The 17,607-nt window shown below is 38.1% G+C and overlaps 2 protein-coding genes across 3 annotated transcripts in view; both read left to right on the forward strand.

The window, feature by feature from the left end:
- The first annotated feature begins 8,050 nt into the window (after positions 1-8,050).
- LOC114642139 (PWWP domain-containing DNA repair factor 3A-like) lies at positions 8,051-9,048 on the forward strand. The gene is made up of 3 exons (XM_051925765.1): positions 8,051-8,302; positions 8,387-8,475; positions 8,810-9,048. Exons 1-3 carry the CDS (start codon positions 8,171-8,173, stop codon positions 8,871-8,873), a joined length of 285 nt encoding a protein of 94 aa, XP_051781725.1. The 5' UTR covers positions 8,051-8,170; the 3' UTR covers positions 8,874-9,048.
- Positions 9,049-13,455: 4,407 nt separating this feature from the next.
- Positions 13,456-17,607, forward strand: part of LOC114650330 (solute carrier family 46 member 3) — a 215,030-nt gene continuing 210,878 nt past the window's right edge. Inside the window, exon 1 of one of the 2 annotated variants that reach the window (XM_051925748.1) lies at positions 13,456-13,592. The gene's annotated coding sequence lies outside the window, so the exon portion shown is untranslated. The remainder of the gene's footprint in view (positions 13,593-17,607) is intronic. The other variant, XM_051925747.1, reaches the window with a different exon arrangement.

Genomic DNA, 17,607 nt, shown 5'->3' on the forward strand with positions numbered 1-17,607 from the left:
AATGCAACATAGAACTGAAAGAATTAAACGATTGAACGCATTAGAAATTCTACAGTCAATAATGGATACAAATCCATACGTCCAAAAGTATCGCAGTTTACACGAAATTTATCTGAAAAACACAGACAAAGAAGTTTTCTTGGATTTCTATATGAATCCGAAAGATCACGCTCGCATATATAATAAACCAGCATGTGACAAATTGTCAGTGATAATAGTTTTGAAAGACGGGGATACCAAAGACAGAGTTGATATTCGTGTTTATCCAAAAGTACAGCCTGATTAGTTCCAAGCGGCAGACCTGGGAAATGACTAATGTGTAGGGTCTGCACGGTGGTTGGTGAGCGAAGCGAGCAGGGGGCAGAGCCCCCTAGTGTATATATATATATATTTGTGTATAATTTTTTTTCTTTTGAGAAACATTGTTCACAGATCTTTCACTTTTGTTATTTTTAAACATACCATTTATTTATTCAATAAAAAAATTATGAAAAAGTGTATTGTATTTTAACGTTCATATGGAGAATATATGAGCTGCATTGCCAAAAAAAAAAAAAGTAGAAACAACAACACACAGCACAACTCCAAACCAGAGACAGAACAGGCTAAGAATATCCAGACACTGGTGGACACTGCCAAGAGCGAACAGAATGCCACACAACATCATGCTAACTCCAGCTACACACGTTAGCCAACCCAAATCTCACTGCATAACCAGCTAGAAAAGGAAAAGCACAGTGGGCAGGCTGCACATTTCCAGTTCAGACTGGCGACTGCAAATGAAGCAAGAGTAGATTCATACTCACCGCAAAGGCAGTAACAGGAGAGAAGGAAGAGAGCTCACGCAGGACTGAAGCAGGTGTGATCTAGGCAATTGCCAGTGGCATTTGTAAGTAAAATTCGAAAAGAGCAGTCAAATCAGAAGACAAAGGTATAAAATGTTATAAAAGTTATAAAAAGGAACTGGCTCTGTATCAATATGGGTGAATAAAACATTAGATGAGTCTGCACACAAACAATGGTGTGTTATGTTGATTAAACTTGTAAGAAAGAGTGTCACTGCACTCTGTCCACATGGTGTTAATCATAAACTGAACTATTTCATGCTGTTTAAATTCTGCTCAGTTACTGGAGAATATTTTATTTTACAGCTGTTAAATTCAGTTCAGTTTTGTTGTCTTAATTGGTAAGTTTGATTTCTTGGGGGTTTTACAGAGACACCTTGAAACAACACTAAAAACACATCACTAAGAACAAACGTATAACAAATATGAACAATAGCAGTAAGCATTTACTGTAAAAAAATAGATAAAATAGATTGATTCAAGTGATAACAGCTCACTCACTTCATTTAATCTGTGGATGTAAAGATAAACGTCTTTGTAAGATTAATAGCCGTTGGAATAAATGTGGATTTGAACCGGTGACTATACTCTTGTTTCCTTCAGCATCTGACCTGATTGCACAACTGAGAACGAATTAAAGAATTTTAACAAGTGGAGAGTCACAGCACTAAGGACAGGGACAGTGCAACGCAACACAGTATTCTTTTCTTTTGTTGAAAAAGAACCATATATTTCTATAAAACTGGTTGGCTACATTAGGTTTTGTAAACCTGATGCCTTAAGACAAATGGCAATTTTACTAATAATTGACATTTAAAGATATTTTTAACAAACACAATTTGTCCATAGAGGGAAATTTATATAATTTATTACATACGTGGAAAAATAGAAACACTACATACTTATATATATATATATACAGTGGTGTGAAAAACTATTTGCCCCCTTCCTGATTTCTTATTCTTTTGCATGTTTGTCACACAAAATGTTTCTGATCATCAAACACATTTAACCATTAGTCAAATATAACACAAGTAAACACAAAATGCAGTTTTAAATGATGGTTTTTATTATTTAGGGAGAAAAAAAATCCAAACCTACATGGCCCTGTGTGAAAAAGTAATTGCCCCCTTGTTAAAAAATAACCTAACTGTGGTGTATCACACCTGAGTTCAATTTCCGTAGCCACCCCCAGGCCTGATTACTGCCACACCTGTTTCAATCAAGAAATCACTTAAATAGGAGCTGCCTGACACAGAGAAGTAGACCAAAAGCACCTCAAAAGCTAGACATCATGCCAAGATCCAAAGAAATTCAGGAACAAATGAGAACAGAAGTAATTGAGATCTATCAGTCTGGTAAAGGTTATAAAGCCATTTCTAAAGCTTTGGGACCCCCCCGAACCACAGTGAGAGCCATTATCCACAAAGGGCAAAAACATGGAACAGTGGTGAACCTTCCCAGGAGTGGCCGGCCGACCAAAATTACCCCAAGAGCGCAGAGACGACTCATCCGAGAGGTCACAAAAGACCCCAGGACAACGTCTAAAGAACTGCAGGCCTCACTTGCCTCAATTAAGGTCAGTGTTCACGACTCCACCATAAGAAAGAGACTGGGCAAAAACGGCCTGCATGGCAGATTTCCAAGACGCAAACCACTGTTAAGCAAAAAGAACATTAGGGCTCGTCTCAATTTTGCTAAGAAACATCTCAATGATTGCCAAGACTTTTGGGAAAATACCTTGTGGACTGATGAGTCAAAAGTTGAACTTTTTGGAAGGCAAATGTCCCGTTACATCTGGCGTAAAAGGAACACAGCATTTCAGAAAAGAACATCATACCAACAGTAAAATATGGTGGTGGTAGTATGATGGTCTGGGGTTGTTTTGCTGCTTCAGGACCTGGAAGGCTTGCTGTGATAGATGGAACCATGAATTCTACTGTCTACCAAAAAATCCTGAAGGAGAATGTCCGCCATCTGTTCGTCAACTCAAGCTGAAGCGATCTTGGGTGCTGCAACAGGACAATGACCCAAAACACACCAGCAAATCCACCTCTGAACGGCTGAAGAAAAACAAAATGAAGACTTTGGAGTGGCCTAGTCAAAGTCCTGACCTGAATCCAATTGAGATGCTATGGCATGACCTTAAAAAGGCGGTTCATGCTAGAAAACCCTCAAATAAAGCTGAATTACAACAATTTTGCAAAGATGAGTGGGCCAAAATTCCTCCAGAGCGCTGTAAAAGACTCATTGCAAGTTATCGCAAACGCTTGATTGCAGTTATTGCTGCTAAGGGTGGCCCAACCAGTTATTAGGTTCAGGGGGCAATTACTTTTTCACACAGGGCCATGTAGGTTTTGATTTTTTTTTCTCCCTAAATAATAAAAACCACCATTTACAAACTGCATTTTGTGTTTACTTGTGTTATATTTGACTAATGGTTAAATGTGTTTGATGATCAGAAACATTTTGTGTGACAAACATGCAAAAGAATAAGAAATCAGGAAGGGGGCAAATAGTTTTTCACACCACTGTATATATAAGTATACACATATATTTATACACACACGTACACACACAGTACCTGCCAAATAATACAAAGAGTACACAACATGTGTTTCACCCTAATTGGGGCTCATCAGGCGTGCACACTTATGCTTCCTCTTACGGCGATCGAACCTTGGACGTCAACGTTATGCCACGAAGGCTGGTTCGTTTATTTTGCAGGATGAATATTTTCATTATGGTCAACTAATGTGGAACTAAAATGAATATACCGTAATGTCAAGTTGTGAATCGGCATGCACAGTTCAGATCGTGCTGTTCCGTAAAGTGGTTTTTTTGATGTTTTTTTTTTTTTAATTAAGCGCATGCAGTGTGTGTCTCTAGCTGGTCCCAGTTGCCGGCCCCATAGACATATATAGATAGACGCCGCATTCACTGTGTTGCCCAGTCAACACGATAAGTCAGCGCGTACGCCATATTGTGAGTGGCAAAAGTGCCATTTAAACTAATACAGGTAAACGTGGAAACCAGGTTTTCTGATGAAAAAGCAATAACGTTTAAAACAGAATCATTTACATACAACAGATTTTGGTGAATCGTTTAAATGCAATTATTTACATCCATTTATACATTAATAATGACAATTATTAAATAATAATAATAATAATAATAATAATAATAATAATAATAATAATAATAATAATAATAATTTTTATTATTAAATAATTCTTCCCATATAAGTAACATTTCTCGGACTGCCTTCTTCCATCTCCGAAACATTTCTAGACTTTGTCCTGTTCTTATGCAACACGGTACTGAATTATTGGTTAATGCCCCAGTTACATAACGTATAGATTATTGTAATGCTATTCTATTTATCTCACAAAAACTTATCCATCGCTTACAACTTCTTCAAAATTCTGCTGCCAGAATAATAACCTACTGTTCAAAATCCAACGAACATATTTCACCTAATCTCTCTCAACTTAACTGGCTCCCTGTTAACTACAGAATACAATACTAAATACTGCTCTGAACATTTAAAGCTCTCCACAACCTCACTGATCTCCAACAGACTTGCACTCCTCTCGCTCACTCAGATCCTCATCTGCAGCTTGACTTTCTGTACCGCACATCAAACTCTGTTCTATGGGAGCTCAAGCGTCTCTCATAGTGCTACTCAACTCGGGAATTCTCTTCCCTCTCATATATGTCAGCTCGATTCAATAACACATTTTAAAACTACCCTCAAAACTTATCTTTTCAAACTGGCATACCAATTGTGAATTTTGCACTGTTACTGCCAGTTATCTTTGTTTGTCTTTCTTTTAACAGAGAAATGATACACTCAATGACAAAAAATAAACAATTTTATTGTATACAAATTGGCTTAATAATTTCTGAAAACATTTCACTCATTCCTCTCTCAATCTCTCTCTCTCTCACACACGCGCACACACACAATGTGGTTATTTAAATATATACAGGATAGGATCTAAAATCCATGAAACAGAACTGTCTTACATAGCTTTTTCTGTGTGTTGCCTCTCTGTAATTTGAGTATTCAGTCCGGCAATATGGTGCAGCCTTAGTTTGTGGAAGACAAACACAACTAAAGACATAAGCATAATGATTGTTGTCAATTTCAAACTGTGTTTCCTCAATGTGCTCCTTGAGAAAAAACACATCATCTGAACCAATCTCAGCCCGAACAAACTGATTGATCAAAGATACACTGACAGCTGCCCCAATGTCGACTGTCGGATAATTGTGAATTTGTGAATTTCCCATTGGGATTAATAAAGTATCTATCTATCTATCTATCTATCTATCTATCTATCTATCTATCTATCTATCTATCTATCTATCTATCTATCTATCTATCTATCTATCTATCTATCTATCTATCTATCTATCTAACACGCTTAGCTACTTTGACCACCTTGACTGTACCCTCAGAAGGAATCATCAAACCTCCTTTGTTTTTTTTTTAATGTGAGCAAGTGGTAGCTTTGATCATATGTGAATTATGAATCATATTTAGATGGGATTAATAAAGTATCTATCTATCCCGGTACAGCATCTGTTACCAAAGTAGCACGGCACACATCACATGACAGCTTTCTCAAAATCCTGTCTGAGGGCTACCTCCCACTGCTTCCTGAAGTGGGTTTCTTTGGGAAACTTTCAAAGTTTGAGAAATGTTAACAGCTAACAACAATCTACATAGTTAGTGACTAAATACGTTTAGCCAAAACGTTGTTTGGAGGCTCACTTGAACACATAAATGCATAGCTTTGCTAGTTTAGCCTTGCGTAGCTAAAGTTAAGATTATAAAACGGGATTTTCTAATGGCCAAATATAACCAAAACCATTGTTCAGCTTTACCAATGAAATGTAATTCCTGTGATCTGGTTTGGCGCGTTCGGCTGTTTGTACAATACCAAGCAGCACATGCGTGAGGCATCTTTATCCATTACTTGACTCCACAGCAGTGCCACTCGCAATATGGAGGCGACGTTGACGTACGATCATGAGGCGTGTAGTAATTCTATCTGTACTGAAAGGCTACGTCATCGCACACTATATATGGTGCGGCCCAATCTGTTTAACGCATGCGTGAACACTTTACGGGATGTTAGGCTTTCAATACATGTGTGTGCAGATCGGGTAGCGACAGTCTACAACTGTCGAGAAGGGTATTGCAGCAGACCGGAGACATTATGGGCAGATCTGAAGGCGGGATAACTGTAAATGGAAGTGGATAGTATTGGCTAATTCAGAATTTCAACGAATGAGATTGTTGTTAAAGTATGACAATCAAAAACTCACTCAAAGTTTGATGTTGTCTTTCAAGTGTAACTTCCACCAGTCTTTTCACAGTTAGTGATCCCTACCGCTTTAAGGTTCCGCCTCATAGAGTTTCTTTTGAAATAGCCTTGCACTGTACTAAGCAACGAAACTCTGTTAAAGAAAAGAAGACAAAGACGAAGCAGCAGTGAAGAAACTCTATTAGACCAAAGAAGAAGCGATGAAGCGAATTGTTTGTTATTTCTGTCAATAGAAGTACGTTTGCTTCTAAATTAAAATGTATGAAATTTGCAATTGCTAAGTTTTCTTCGTGTTTTTCAAATAACGTTTTATTTCTTTGTTGTGATTGTACGTTTTTATAAATATTAATATATATTGTATTCACGTTTGTATTAATAATCATTTTCGCTGTAGTAATTGATGCATATTCAGTGCTTGAAGTGATCCGGCACTCAGCGGTGGCGGCAACTTTTCAAACACCGCAAAGCAAGTTTCACAGGGAACATCCACCCATACCCACCCCCTCTCTGGTGCTCAGTGGAATGCTAGTAGATCACTGCCAGTAGTTTGGTTCCCTATTAACTTTGTGCATATTTACATTTGTGAGATGTTCGATTAAAACGCTGTAATGTTATTTTACATTTTTTTAAACAGGATCATATCACGATCAAAAATACCACAGACATTCCGTCCGTACTTCAATCTTCAGATGTGTTTTTGTGCCCTTTCTGTCATCCACGACTGTATTCTTCACGCTCGCATATACGAGCAAATGAACACTTGCGAGATCACCGCAGAACAGCAGTTTCCTACGGAGGTACGTGTATCCCACTTTTCCCATTAACTCAGGCCGAGTAATCTTTAAACCAATTTATCAATGAATTAATTTTTCTGTATTGATAATTACCACGTATGGTGTCCAGTCCTTTCTTTTAATCTCATTTGGATGTTTTTCAGCTACTTTATTTATACACAGAATAAGAAATGAGACAATCCAAGGAGCAACACAAATGAGAGATATCTAAGAAAATACTGGAAAGTAGACTGAAGTGGTTTGAATTTGTAATGAGTAGAGATAATGTGTATGTGGGTAAAAAGATGATAAAAATGGAAGTACAGGGGAAAAGAAAGCTAGTGAGGCCATAAGCAGAGATGGATGGATAAAGTAAAAGAATATCTGAAGGGCAAGGGTCTGACAGGGGAGTAAGTTCAGGGCTAAGCTGTATGGAGAGTGCTGATCAAGCACATTGACCCCACATAGAAGTGGGAATTGATGATGATGAAGAAGAAATTGTTTGGCACTTTCAGCTCTTTAACCAGCTATAGTGTCATATTTTTCATATACAGGTCAATTGCCTATATTTTTCTGTTGTATGTAAAATACTGCAGTGGTTGATGTAGTTTGCTGTGCTGTTAATGACAACAGACAATATTAGGAGAACAAACCTGCAACCCACATTAGCTCAATATAAATTAGTATTTTCAGTTTTATGTTAAGATGTAAGTTGGCTGGAGTATATAGGTTATACTTCATGTCTGTACATAGAACCATGTCTATTTTCAGTAAACTGTTAAAACAGTTAAAGTGTTTTTAAAAATAGGTTTGCTGTTTCAGTGCTGTTTGCCCTGGCCTGCTAGTCTGGTTAGGGTCACAGATGAGCACCAGATACCATGGATATTAGATGGGTAAAGTCTAAGACAGAAAGCTAATTTATCACAGATGTGTATATATGTACAATATTTACTCAGTTATGCACAGAACTAGTGGTTTTATTAGTGTTTTAACATAGATTATTCTGATGAAGAAATGAGTAGTCAAGCAAAATCACACCTTTTATTGGCTAACTAAAAAGTAAAACTTTGGTATTGTAATCTATCTGGCAGCAAAGAGCTATGATGACTTTATAGTGCCAAACACTTGTATTTTCTTGTCCAACAGGCTGTTGTATCTCATAAGGTATCGTCCAAATGGTTAAAAAAATTATGAAAATCCTAAAGGTCACCGGGTAATGACTTATATAGAAGATGAGGAGCTGATAGATGGCCTCTACAACTTTTTGGATGAAGTGCTGTCAAGAGCTGTAGGCACTTTTAAGAGGATTGACAGAGTTCGCATCATTCTGGATGTGCTGATGCCAGAGGTTAATTAGCCTTCAGTAAATCTCTAATGAGTACAGAAAGTGTGTCTATGAGTAACATCCTCTCTTTTTCTGTGTTTTTGATAGGCTCTTATTAAAGCTATACAAACAGATGAGAGGATTTCTCTGCCAGAGGCAGAAAATCTGTTCATGGGTGGACCAGTATACAGTGAGTGGTATGTCATGTGGAAAATAAACAGTCCTTTCTTTTTCTTTTCAGTGCCATTATTCTGTTAAACAGAATACCCTATAGTTGTTGTGAATTTAGACAAGAATATAAAATAAATATATATAAATGTGAATATATATGTTTAAAGTGACTTTTAAACTATACATTAGTACATTTGTAGTATTGGTAAAATTACATTTAGAAGTATGCCATATGTAGCATTTATTCTAAACTTTACAAGGTCAAGAATTGTGGTTTCAAATGACAAATGCAGAAGTGTTTCTGGTTGGTATGATTAGAATTTTTTCGTTTGTGTGGTTGTTTTTGTTTTGTTTTTTTAGTGAGAGGGAAGAGTTTGACATACTTGTTTTACAACAGTTGGAAGCACAAGGAAAGCACCACTGAGGCATTTAAACTTGGGATTACATCTCAACCCTACTCAAATAAATGTGTCTCTTTCTTTACTTCTCTTTTGCCTTTTTTATTTCTGTGTGTTAAAATGACTGTGCATAATAGAGTTGTATATATTTAATGTAACTATTGATGTAAACAATAAAGGACACTTTCTGTTATTGTTAAAGATTGTTGATTAAGTTCTGTATATTTGAAATTGCTTGTCTGTTTTTAGACAATTGATGTCATCTGGATTTTTTCTTTAATTGTTATAACTGCTTTGTACAGTTGTTATGCATTTTACATTGTTGTTTTATTTATATATAATATATAGAAGCGGGCATGCTGTTGTTTTAATACTTCTGTATATTTCTTGATCAGTCTGTTTGTTAAATTTAATCTTCGTGAATTCTTTCTTTCAAATCAACTGACCAATCATTATTGATAATTGTAAATATTTCTTGAAATTGTTGCACAATTTATATTGAATAATTATTAATAAAATCTTGTTTTTGGTAGTGATAATACTGAGTGTTCTGTTTAAGTGGTGCTGGTCCAATCACCTTGCGTATTAACACTGTTAGAACTGACAGATATGACCAGAGCCTCCACTTGTACCCACATGGTTACAAATGGTGTGCATTTGTGCTAGGAATCCCACAAGATAAAACAGCTTGGAAACTGAGCATCCTGATCAAGGCTTTGCTGTTCACTTACAAACATACTCTAGAATAATATGATTCTTACTTATCTTTTATTAGGAGTCACATTTTCAATAACACTTGTATTTTTAACTTAAAATACAGGTTTTACATATGGGAACAAAATTAAAAGAAAAGGATTGTATACACCTGATAAATAGTCAAAACTTTTGAAGCTCAGTATTCTAAAACCATGACTCACAGCTAGGACCTTGTTGTTCTAAGGTCTTGATATTATATATATAGATATATATTGATATAGATATATATTGATATAGATATTTCTTCTCAAAAAATGAAAGGAACCCTTTTTAATGAGAGTACAGCATCAAGTCAGTGACACTTGTGGGCTATTGATCTGGTCAGTTAAGTAGCAGTGGGGCTTGTTCATCAGTTTCAGCTGCTTTGGGGCACTGGGGGGGGGCAACAATGAGATGACCCCCAAAACAGGAATGAATGGTTTAACAGGTGGAGGGAGGCCACTGACATTTTTCCTTCCTCATCTGTTTTGTCACTCGTTTTGCATTTGGCTACAGTCAGTGTCGCTACTGGTGGCATGAGGCCATACCTGGACCCTACAGAGCTGGCACAGGTAATCCAACTTCTCCAGGATGGCACATCAACACGTGCCATTGCCAGAAGGTTTGCCGTGTCTCCCAGCACAGTCTCAAGGGCATGGAGGAGATTCCAGGAGACAGGCAGGCAGTTACTTCAGAAGAGCTGAACAGGGCCCCTTGTAGAAGGTCCTTAACCCATCAGCAGGACTCACCAGTTTCTGCTCCTTTGGCCAAGGAGGAACAGGATGAGCACTGCCAGGGCCTATAGAATGACCACCAGCAGGCAGGCCACAGGTGTGAATGTCTCTGACCAAACAATCACAAACAGACTTGAGGAGGGTGGCCTGAAGGTGGTCCGACGTCCTCTAGTGAGCACCATGGAGCTCGATTGGCATTTGCCATAGAATACCAGAATTGGCAGGTCTACCACTGTTGGGCACCCTGTGCTTTTCACATATGAGAGCAGGTTCACCCTGAGCACATGTGTCAGATGTGAAAGGGTCTGGAGAAGCCATGGAAAATGTTATTCTGCCTGTGGCGTAGTTCAGCATAACTGGTTTGGTGGTGGGTCAGTGATGGTCTATGGAGGCATATCCATGGAGGGACACACAGACCTCTACAGATTAGACAACAGTGGGCACCTTGACTGCCATTAGGTATCTGGATGAAATCCTTGGACCCATTGGCAGACCCTATGCTGGTGCAGTTCCTCCTGGTGCACCACAACGGCCGGCCTCATGTGGTCAGAGGATGAAGGAATTGATCCCATTGACTGCCCCAAGAACACCTCTGGGTGGGACATTATGTTTCAGTCCATCCAACGCCACCAGGTTGCACCTCAGACTGTCCAGGAGCTCAGTGATGCCCTGGTCCAGATCTGGGAGGAGATCCCCCAGGACACCTCCTTCATCTCATTAGCAGCCTGCCCCCCCCCAATATTGTCAGGCATGCACACAAGCACATGGGGGCCATACAAATTACTGAGTGCTATTTGGAGTTGCTGCAATGAAATTTCAGCAAAATGGACTCACCTGCCTGCCGCATCATTTTTTCCCTTTGATTTTCGGGGTGTCTTTGAATTCAGTCCTCTGTAGGTTCATCATTTTCATTTCCAACAAATGATGTGCCATCCTTTTGTTCCTAAAACATCAGCCCATAGCAGTAGAGACAGCCAGCAAGATTTTTTTCCCATTAAGATCTCATGTGCTTTCAAAGTGTTCCTTTAATTGTTTAATATACTATATATATAATACATACTATTGAAAACTACATTGATGTAAACCAGATTTTCAGTATAAACCAATGAGAAACAACAATATAAAAATGCCTTACCAGAAATATCATTGCCAAAATAAATTTCCAGCTGTTCAGATTGAATTATTTAATGGCTATGACTTGACAGACTCAGTGCAGTGTGTGCGAAATGACAAGTAAAGTGGAGTCGTTTACAGCTGTACAGGTTGTCATGTCAGGGCCATACTGGAGTATACAGACTCTGTGTGCTCTTAATATGTTGTTTGCTTGGGTAGTCATACAGGATTATGTCCAGCTCAAATATCTGCCATCTCTATCTTGTTACGAGTCATGATGCTGATGCACATCAGTGCCTGCTGTACAGTTGGACACCTGACCTCCTCCAATCTCAGAGACCCTAAAGACAGGCTGATGTGTTCAGCACACCAGTAGGACCTGACGGAGTCAAATGGAGGATAAATGAGATATGAACTACAAACATCTGTCATGTTTTAATCTCTAAATGTAACTTTTGCACAAGTAATATGTATTATAATAAACACATATTTGATTATCTTAAAGAGGTATTTAAAATCCCAAAAGTAATAAAGGTCCAATTAAGTCAAATAATTGAATACCCTGATTAACAGGTGCACAGTCACAAAAACTGCAAAATTATTACTCTTTTAAAGGCATAATATTTGCTCTTCACAGATCGTTTAACATAGTAATCTTCATTGTAAAAATAATAATTGAAAGGTGACTATTACTGCGGTGGGTTGGCACCCTGCCCAGGATTGTTTCCTGCCTTGTGCCCTGTGTTGGCTGGGATTGGCTCCAGCAGACCCCCGTGACCCTGTGTTCGGATTCAGCGGGTTGGACAATGGATGGATGGATGGACTATTAGCACTATGACAACTGTGTTTCTTACATTTAACATTGATAACATAGAGACAGCAAATGGATTCTTTAAAGTCACAATTTTATTGCCAGCTTTCTTAACGTTTTATATTCCCTGATACCTGAACGTGAGAGTGTCAAGTATGTGATTTGTAATAATCTGTAATCATACAGCTAAAAAACAAACTTAAATACGTGATTCGCAGGCAAGAAACTCACTGGAGCTGCTGGTATATTGAGAACAGACATGAAGACCGAAGGATATTTGACTGACATCAGCAAACAAAAAACAGAGGCTGATCTGCGGGCAGAAGGGGGGGACAATGGAATATTAGGAACTCTGACAGTTTATTCAACGTTTAAAATTGTAATACGTTTATAACCTTTAAGGTCTTTAAGGTGACCCGTTAAATGTAGGCGGCTATTTCATTTGGACATTCGAGTAAACACCAACAGTCAAACATTTGTTTTAATCTGACTGACTTAATCAAGTAGAGCCCACACTTAAGTCCACGTCAATCCATTAAAATTAGGCGGACACAAATTTGTATTGTCATGTTCATTTAAATTTTCTTCAGACGTTGTTCAGTAACGATAAATATCTCATATGCAAACTTTTATTATTATTTTTTCAGAACCGCTACTTCATAAATGACTGTGGTAAAAATACACTGCAGTCTTAATAATGCACTCGACAAAGTGCTATAGTGTAAGATATTGACACTAGTAGACTATCGTCGCAGAGGTATTTTATAAATATACACTCCGTCTCTAACAGTCACTTTATCTTGACCGTCCATCTTTAGAAATTACACCCACCTTTCTTTTTACGTATCCAAAAGGCAATTGGCTAAAGTGGCCCATGAATGACAAATAACACCGATTGGCGATTTGTTGAATAAAACGGCGATTGACCGCGACGTTTAAATTTGCGATTGGCTGATCAGTGACTGACGTGCGCAAATTTAATATATGATTGGCTGAAGTCGAAAATGATATTCACGCCCATTTTACTCCGGTCTGCAGCAATATCTACTTGTATCTACTTGCAACTGTCTGACTAGACCTGCGGTGACGTATGGTGTTGTGGCTCTTCAGGTGTATGATATTGGGGGGCGTCATTACCAATTGCGTGCTGGTGATTGGTGCACTAAACTTTTTTTTTTTTTTTTTTACCACTAGACACCCCAATTGACGACGAGGATTTTGATAGATAGATGCTGTAATACGAAGTCAGAGACCAATTATTCCAATAGGGCGGGATTACTAGCCATCCTATGTTTTGGACGGTTAGGTTCTGCTTTTTGTCTACACATATCTGCGCAATGAGTTTATAAACTGTAAGTAAGATTTTTATAATTGTATCTAATATTAAAAAACACGTACGCAACTCGGTGATATGTTTGCACAAAGATAGAGACGGAGTTTTATAATAAATTTCATTTTGATAATTCTCTAGTATGACTTCCAATACTTGAACTCTACTAACCCGGGACAAGTTTAGTACGGTTTTAGCAAGGGAAGTTCTTTAAGGCTTCGCTTCTCTTAGCTGGCCGATTAGGCAGCTTTTGTCGGTTCGTTAATTTAAGTAATTCTCGGCATCACGCAACTTTTATTCCTTCTTCAGTCCAATGCATCCGTTTCCTGAAACAGTAAGGCTTAAAAAAATCTGACCATATCCTGGCCGCAACGGGGGCAAAGCAGAAAGAACGGCCTGGGACACCACATTCAAACACCGCAGCACGCTTATGAATGAAGTATAGCGCTTGTCAACGTTATATGCCGCTGGCCAGTGGGAGAAGCCCATCCGTGAAACATAGAAAATCAACATTGCCATGTATGCAACACGTTTTGCCACTGTCGAAGGCATTTATAACAATGTAAAGAAAGAATACATTTAGTTTTAGTGTTGTGGCACTGAAGCCGGGTATACTGTTAAAGCTGATGAATTGCAGTGTATCTAACGCTTACTTCTAACCTTAAATATGGTTTTCGGGTCTTGTTCAGAAAGCCTGGTTTTCTTGATTTAATTTTTTCCCCCCAATTGTAAAATTTACCTGGCCACTCCAAGCTCTAAGCCTTCTTGAATTTTAGAAAAATGATTGGGTAAGATAGTTAAGTTGCGTAGTGTACACGTAAAGGCGATAATGTGAAAACTGAATGTTTTTAATTGCAGTAGTCATTAATTCTTATTCCTATTTCAAGGACAATACATGCGAGCAACTGAAGGTGAACTATGTAAAAATTAGACGGAGGTAGTAGGTACTAAGTGAAGAATACTGTACAGAACCCCAAAAGTTAATGAGGTGGCTATAACAAATGTTAAATGTTTATACATTGTAAAAACAATTACATTTTGTTCCATATTATTATGCAAGTGACACATCAGTAGGATTTCAGTTAAATAAACAGTTGGTTTTTAGTTTTACAATGAAAGTTCTTGTTTTGTGTCTACTGTCTTTTCAGGTAACTGGGGTCAAACGCTGGTTTGTTAATTAGTTGGCCAGGTGATCTTAATTAAAGGGAAGCTTATTTAAGGCAGTTCTCGTGTAATGGAGGGAGAAAGACCTTTCTGAAAGGGGGATGCGAAATAGCGCAATGTGTTGCAAAAGACACGAAAACTGAAGAGAGATCATTGAACTGTGAAACGATTTGTGTATGATTCATGGTACAGACTCATTAAGTCAGATAAAGTTTTATTAAGGAAAGTTTCTGTCAGGCAAATTAAATAATAAAAATCCTGTTTTGCATATGAACTGTGAACAAAAAAGCCAGGTTTACTTTGGGTGCTTGTTCAGTTCACTTCCATTTGTTATGAGGGGTTGCTCAGGTCACGAGGGTTTAAAAAAAAAAAAAAAAAAAAAAACTTTTTTATTGACAATTTGTTTTGCATTATTGCAATGTATGCATATTTATCAATATGTACGGTAGTGTCACAGAAATTGAATTTGCTGTAGGTCTTCCAAGTCTTAGTTTACTGATACTGTATTATGTCCCAAAAATTAAACTAAACCGAGAAGAGGTTGATCTTGAATGTTTTCCTAGACTTTTAAATGTTTTTTTTCCCTAGGTATTTTAGAGATGCAAGAATCGGGTTAGAAGGACCAACTCCCCTTTAAATGCTTTTTGGTTCATGAATGTGGTGTCCGGCACTGTGAATAGTTAGCATTTTAAAATGTAAATTTTGCATCCTACTGTTCAAAACCTCAAGACTGAAATCTTAATGATTTCTAAATTCCTTCCTTTTTTTGGAGGAAGTAAGCACGGAGAACATTCTTCAATACACAACACTGCTCAGTTACAAAATCAGTTATTTTGCAGGAGTAACTTGTCTGCTTAAACCACAAGGCTTTATCCACCCTTTAGATTCACTTTGTGACCCTGTATAAGAAATTTAACCAAAATATGTTCAGAGTGTGTGTGGTTTTTTTTTCTTCTTTTTTTTCTCTCTAATCATTTAAAAATGTGATTTAATTGTAAAGTATCTTGATCTGTTGGATAATATCAGCACATTTTATAACAATACAAAATTTGAAGAGAAATTCTGCAGCCAGCAGTTGATTAATTAGGTATTTCAGTTTAAAGGAAAAGTTACAATTTCAGGTGCCTTTTTTGCCTACTGAAATGTCTTTGGGCAAGTCAAAAATGTGGTTGGTGTTATTTGTGACAAGAATCCATTGTTTCATGAAATTACTTTATCTTTGTAACTTTTTTTCAATGCTTTTCATTTATATAACCATCAGGAACCATGTTTTAAAAGAAAATGCTTGCAGACATATTAGGAAGCAGACTATTATTTGCCAAGCAGAACTGTCTTGATTTACACCAATATGTACTGCTTTGGAACAGCAAGGTGTAACAGTTAGTACTGCAATCTGAATATTGACTAGATCAACCTATAGAGCTGGTACATTATTTTCTCTCTTTGCGAGGTGTTTCTACAGGTGCTGCAGTTTCCTTGCATGTTCCAAAGACTTGCTTTATTAACTACATCTGTGACTTCCTCTTTTGTTTTAGATTCTGCAGGTGTTTCAGAGTATTTTTTTCCTGCACATATGATATTTCTAAAATGAAAGTTTTAAATTTAGGTACTTTTTGAATCTTATTTCCATAACTGTGGGCAATTTTCAAATTTAGCATGTGGCATAAGTGCACATTTTACATGACAGAAACATTGCAGACTTAAATAGCAAAGTGGAACAGAGAGTAAGCATTAGTGTGACCTGCCTGAGTGTGCCCTGTGATAAAGCTTGCCATCAAGGGTTAGTTCCTGAATAGTTAATGAGTGCCTTCTTATATTCCATTCTTTGACTGAGTGTTTAAGCACTGGGCAATGGTAGGTTGTATACTACTCAAAAAAGTAAAGGAACACTTTTTAATCGGAATATAGCATCAAGTCAGTGAAACTTCTGGGTTATTGATCTGGTCAGTTAAGTAGCAGAGGGGGTTGTTCGTCAGTTTCAGCTGCTTTGGTGTTAATGAAATTAATAGGTGCACTAGAGGGGCAACAATGAGAAGACTCCCAAAACAGGAAAGGTTTAATGGGCGGCAGCCACTGACATTTTTTCCCTCATGTTTTCTGTTTTTTTCAGTAGTTTTGCATTTGGCTATGGTCAGTGTCACTACTGGTTTCATGAGGCGATACTTGGACTCTACAGAGGTTGCATAGGTAGTCCAACATCTCCAGGATGGCACATCAAGTTCGCTTCCCAGTTCCTCCCTGTGTGGATAGCGCTTTGAATACTGAGAAAAGCGCTATATAAATGTAATGAATTATTATTATTATTATTATCAATGCATGCCATTGCCAGAAAGTTTACTGTGTCTCCCAGCTCAGCCTCAAAGGCTTGGAGGAGATTCCAGGAAAGAGGCAGTTACTCTAGGAGAGCTGGACAGGGCCATAGAAGGTCCTTAACCCATCAGCAGGACCACTATCTGCTCCTTTGGGCATGGAGGAACAGGATGAGCACTGCCAGAGCTCTTTAAAAGTATGACCTCCAGCAGGCCACTGGTGTGAATGTTTGTGATTGTTTGGTCAGAGACAGACTTCATGAGGGTGGCCTGTGGGCCTGACATCCTCTAGTGGGCCCTATGCTCACTGCCCAGCACCGTGGAGCTAGATTGGCATTTGCCATAGAATACCAGAATTGGCAGGTCCACCACTGGCACCCTGTGCTTTTCACAGATGAGAGCAGGTTCACCCTGAGCACATGTGAAAGGGGCTGGAGGAGCCGTGGAGGATGTTATGCTGCCTGTAACATCGTTCAGCATGACCGGTTTGGTGGTGGGTCAGTGATTGTCTGGGGAGGCATATACATGGAGGGACACACACGCCTCTACAGGCTAGACAACAGC

The sequence above is a fragment of the Erpetoichthys calabaricus genome, chromosome 4 (genome assembly GCF_900747795.2).
Source record: "Erpetoichthys calabaricus chromosome 4, fErpCal1.3, whole genome shotgun sequence".
Taxonomy (NCBI): domain Eukaryota; kingdom Metazoa; phylum Chordata; class Cladistia; order Polypteriformes; family Polypteridae; genus Erpetoichthys; species Erpetoichthys calabaricus.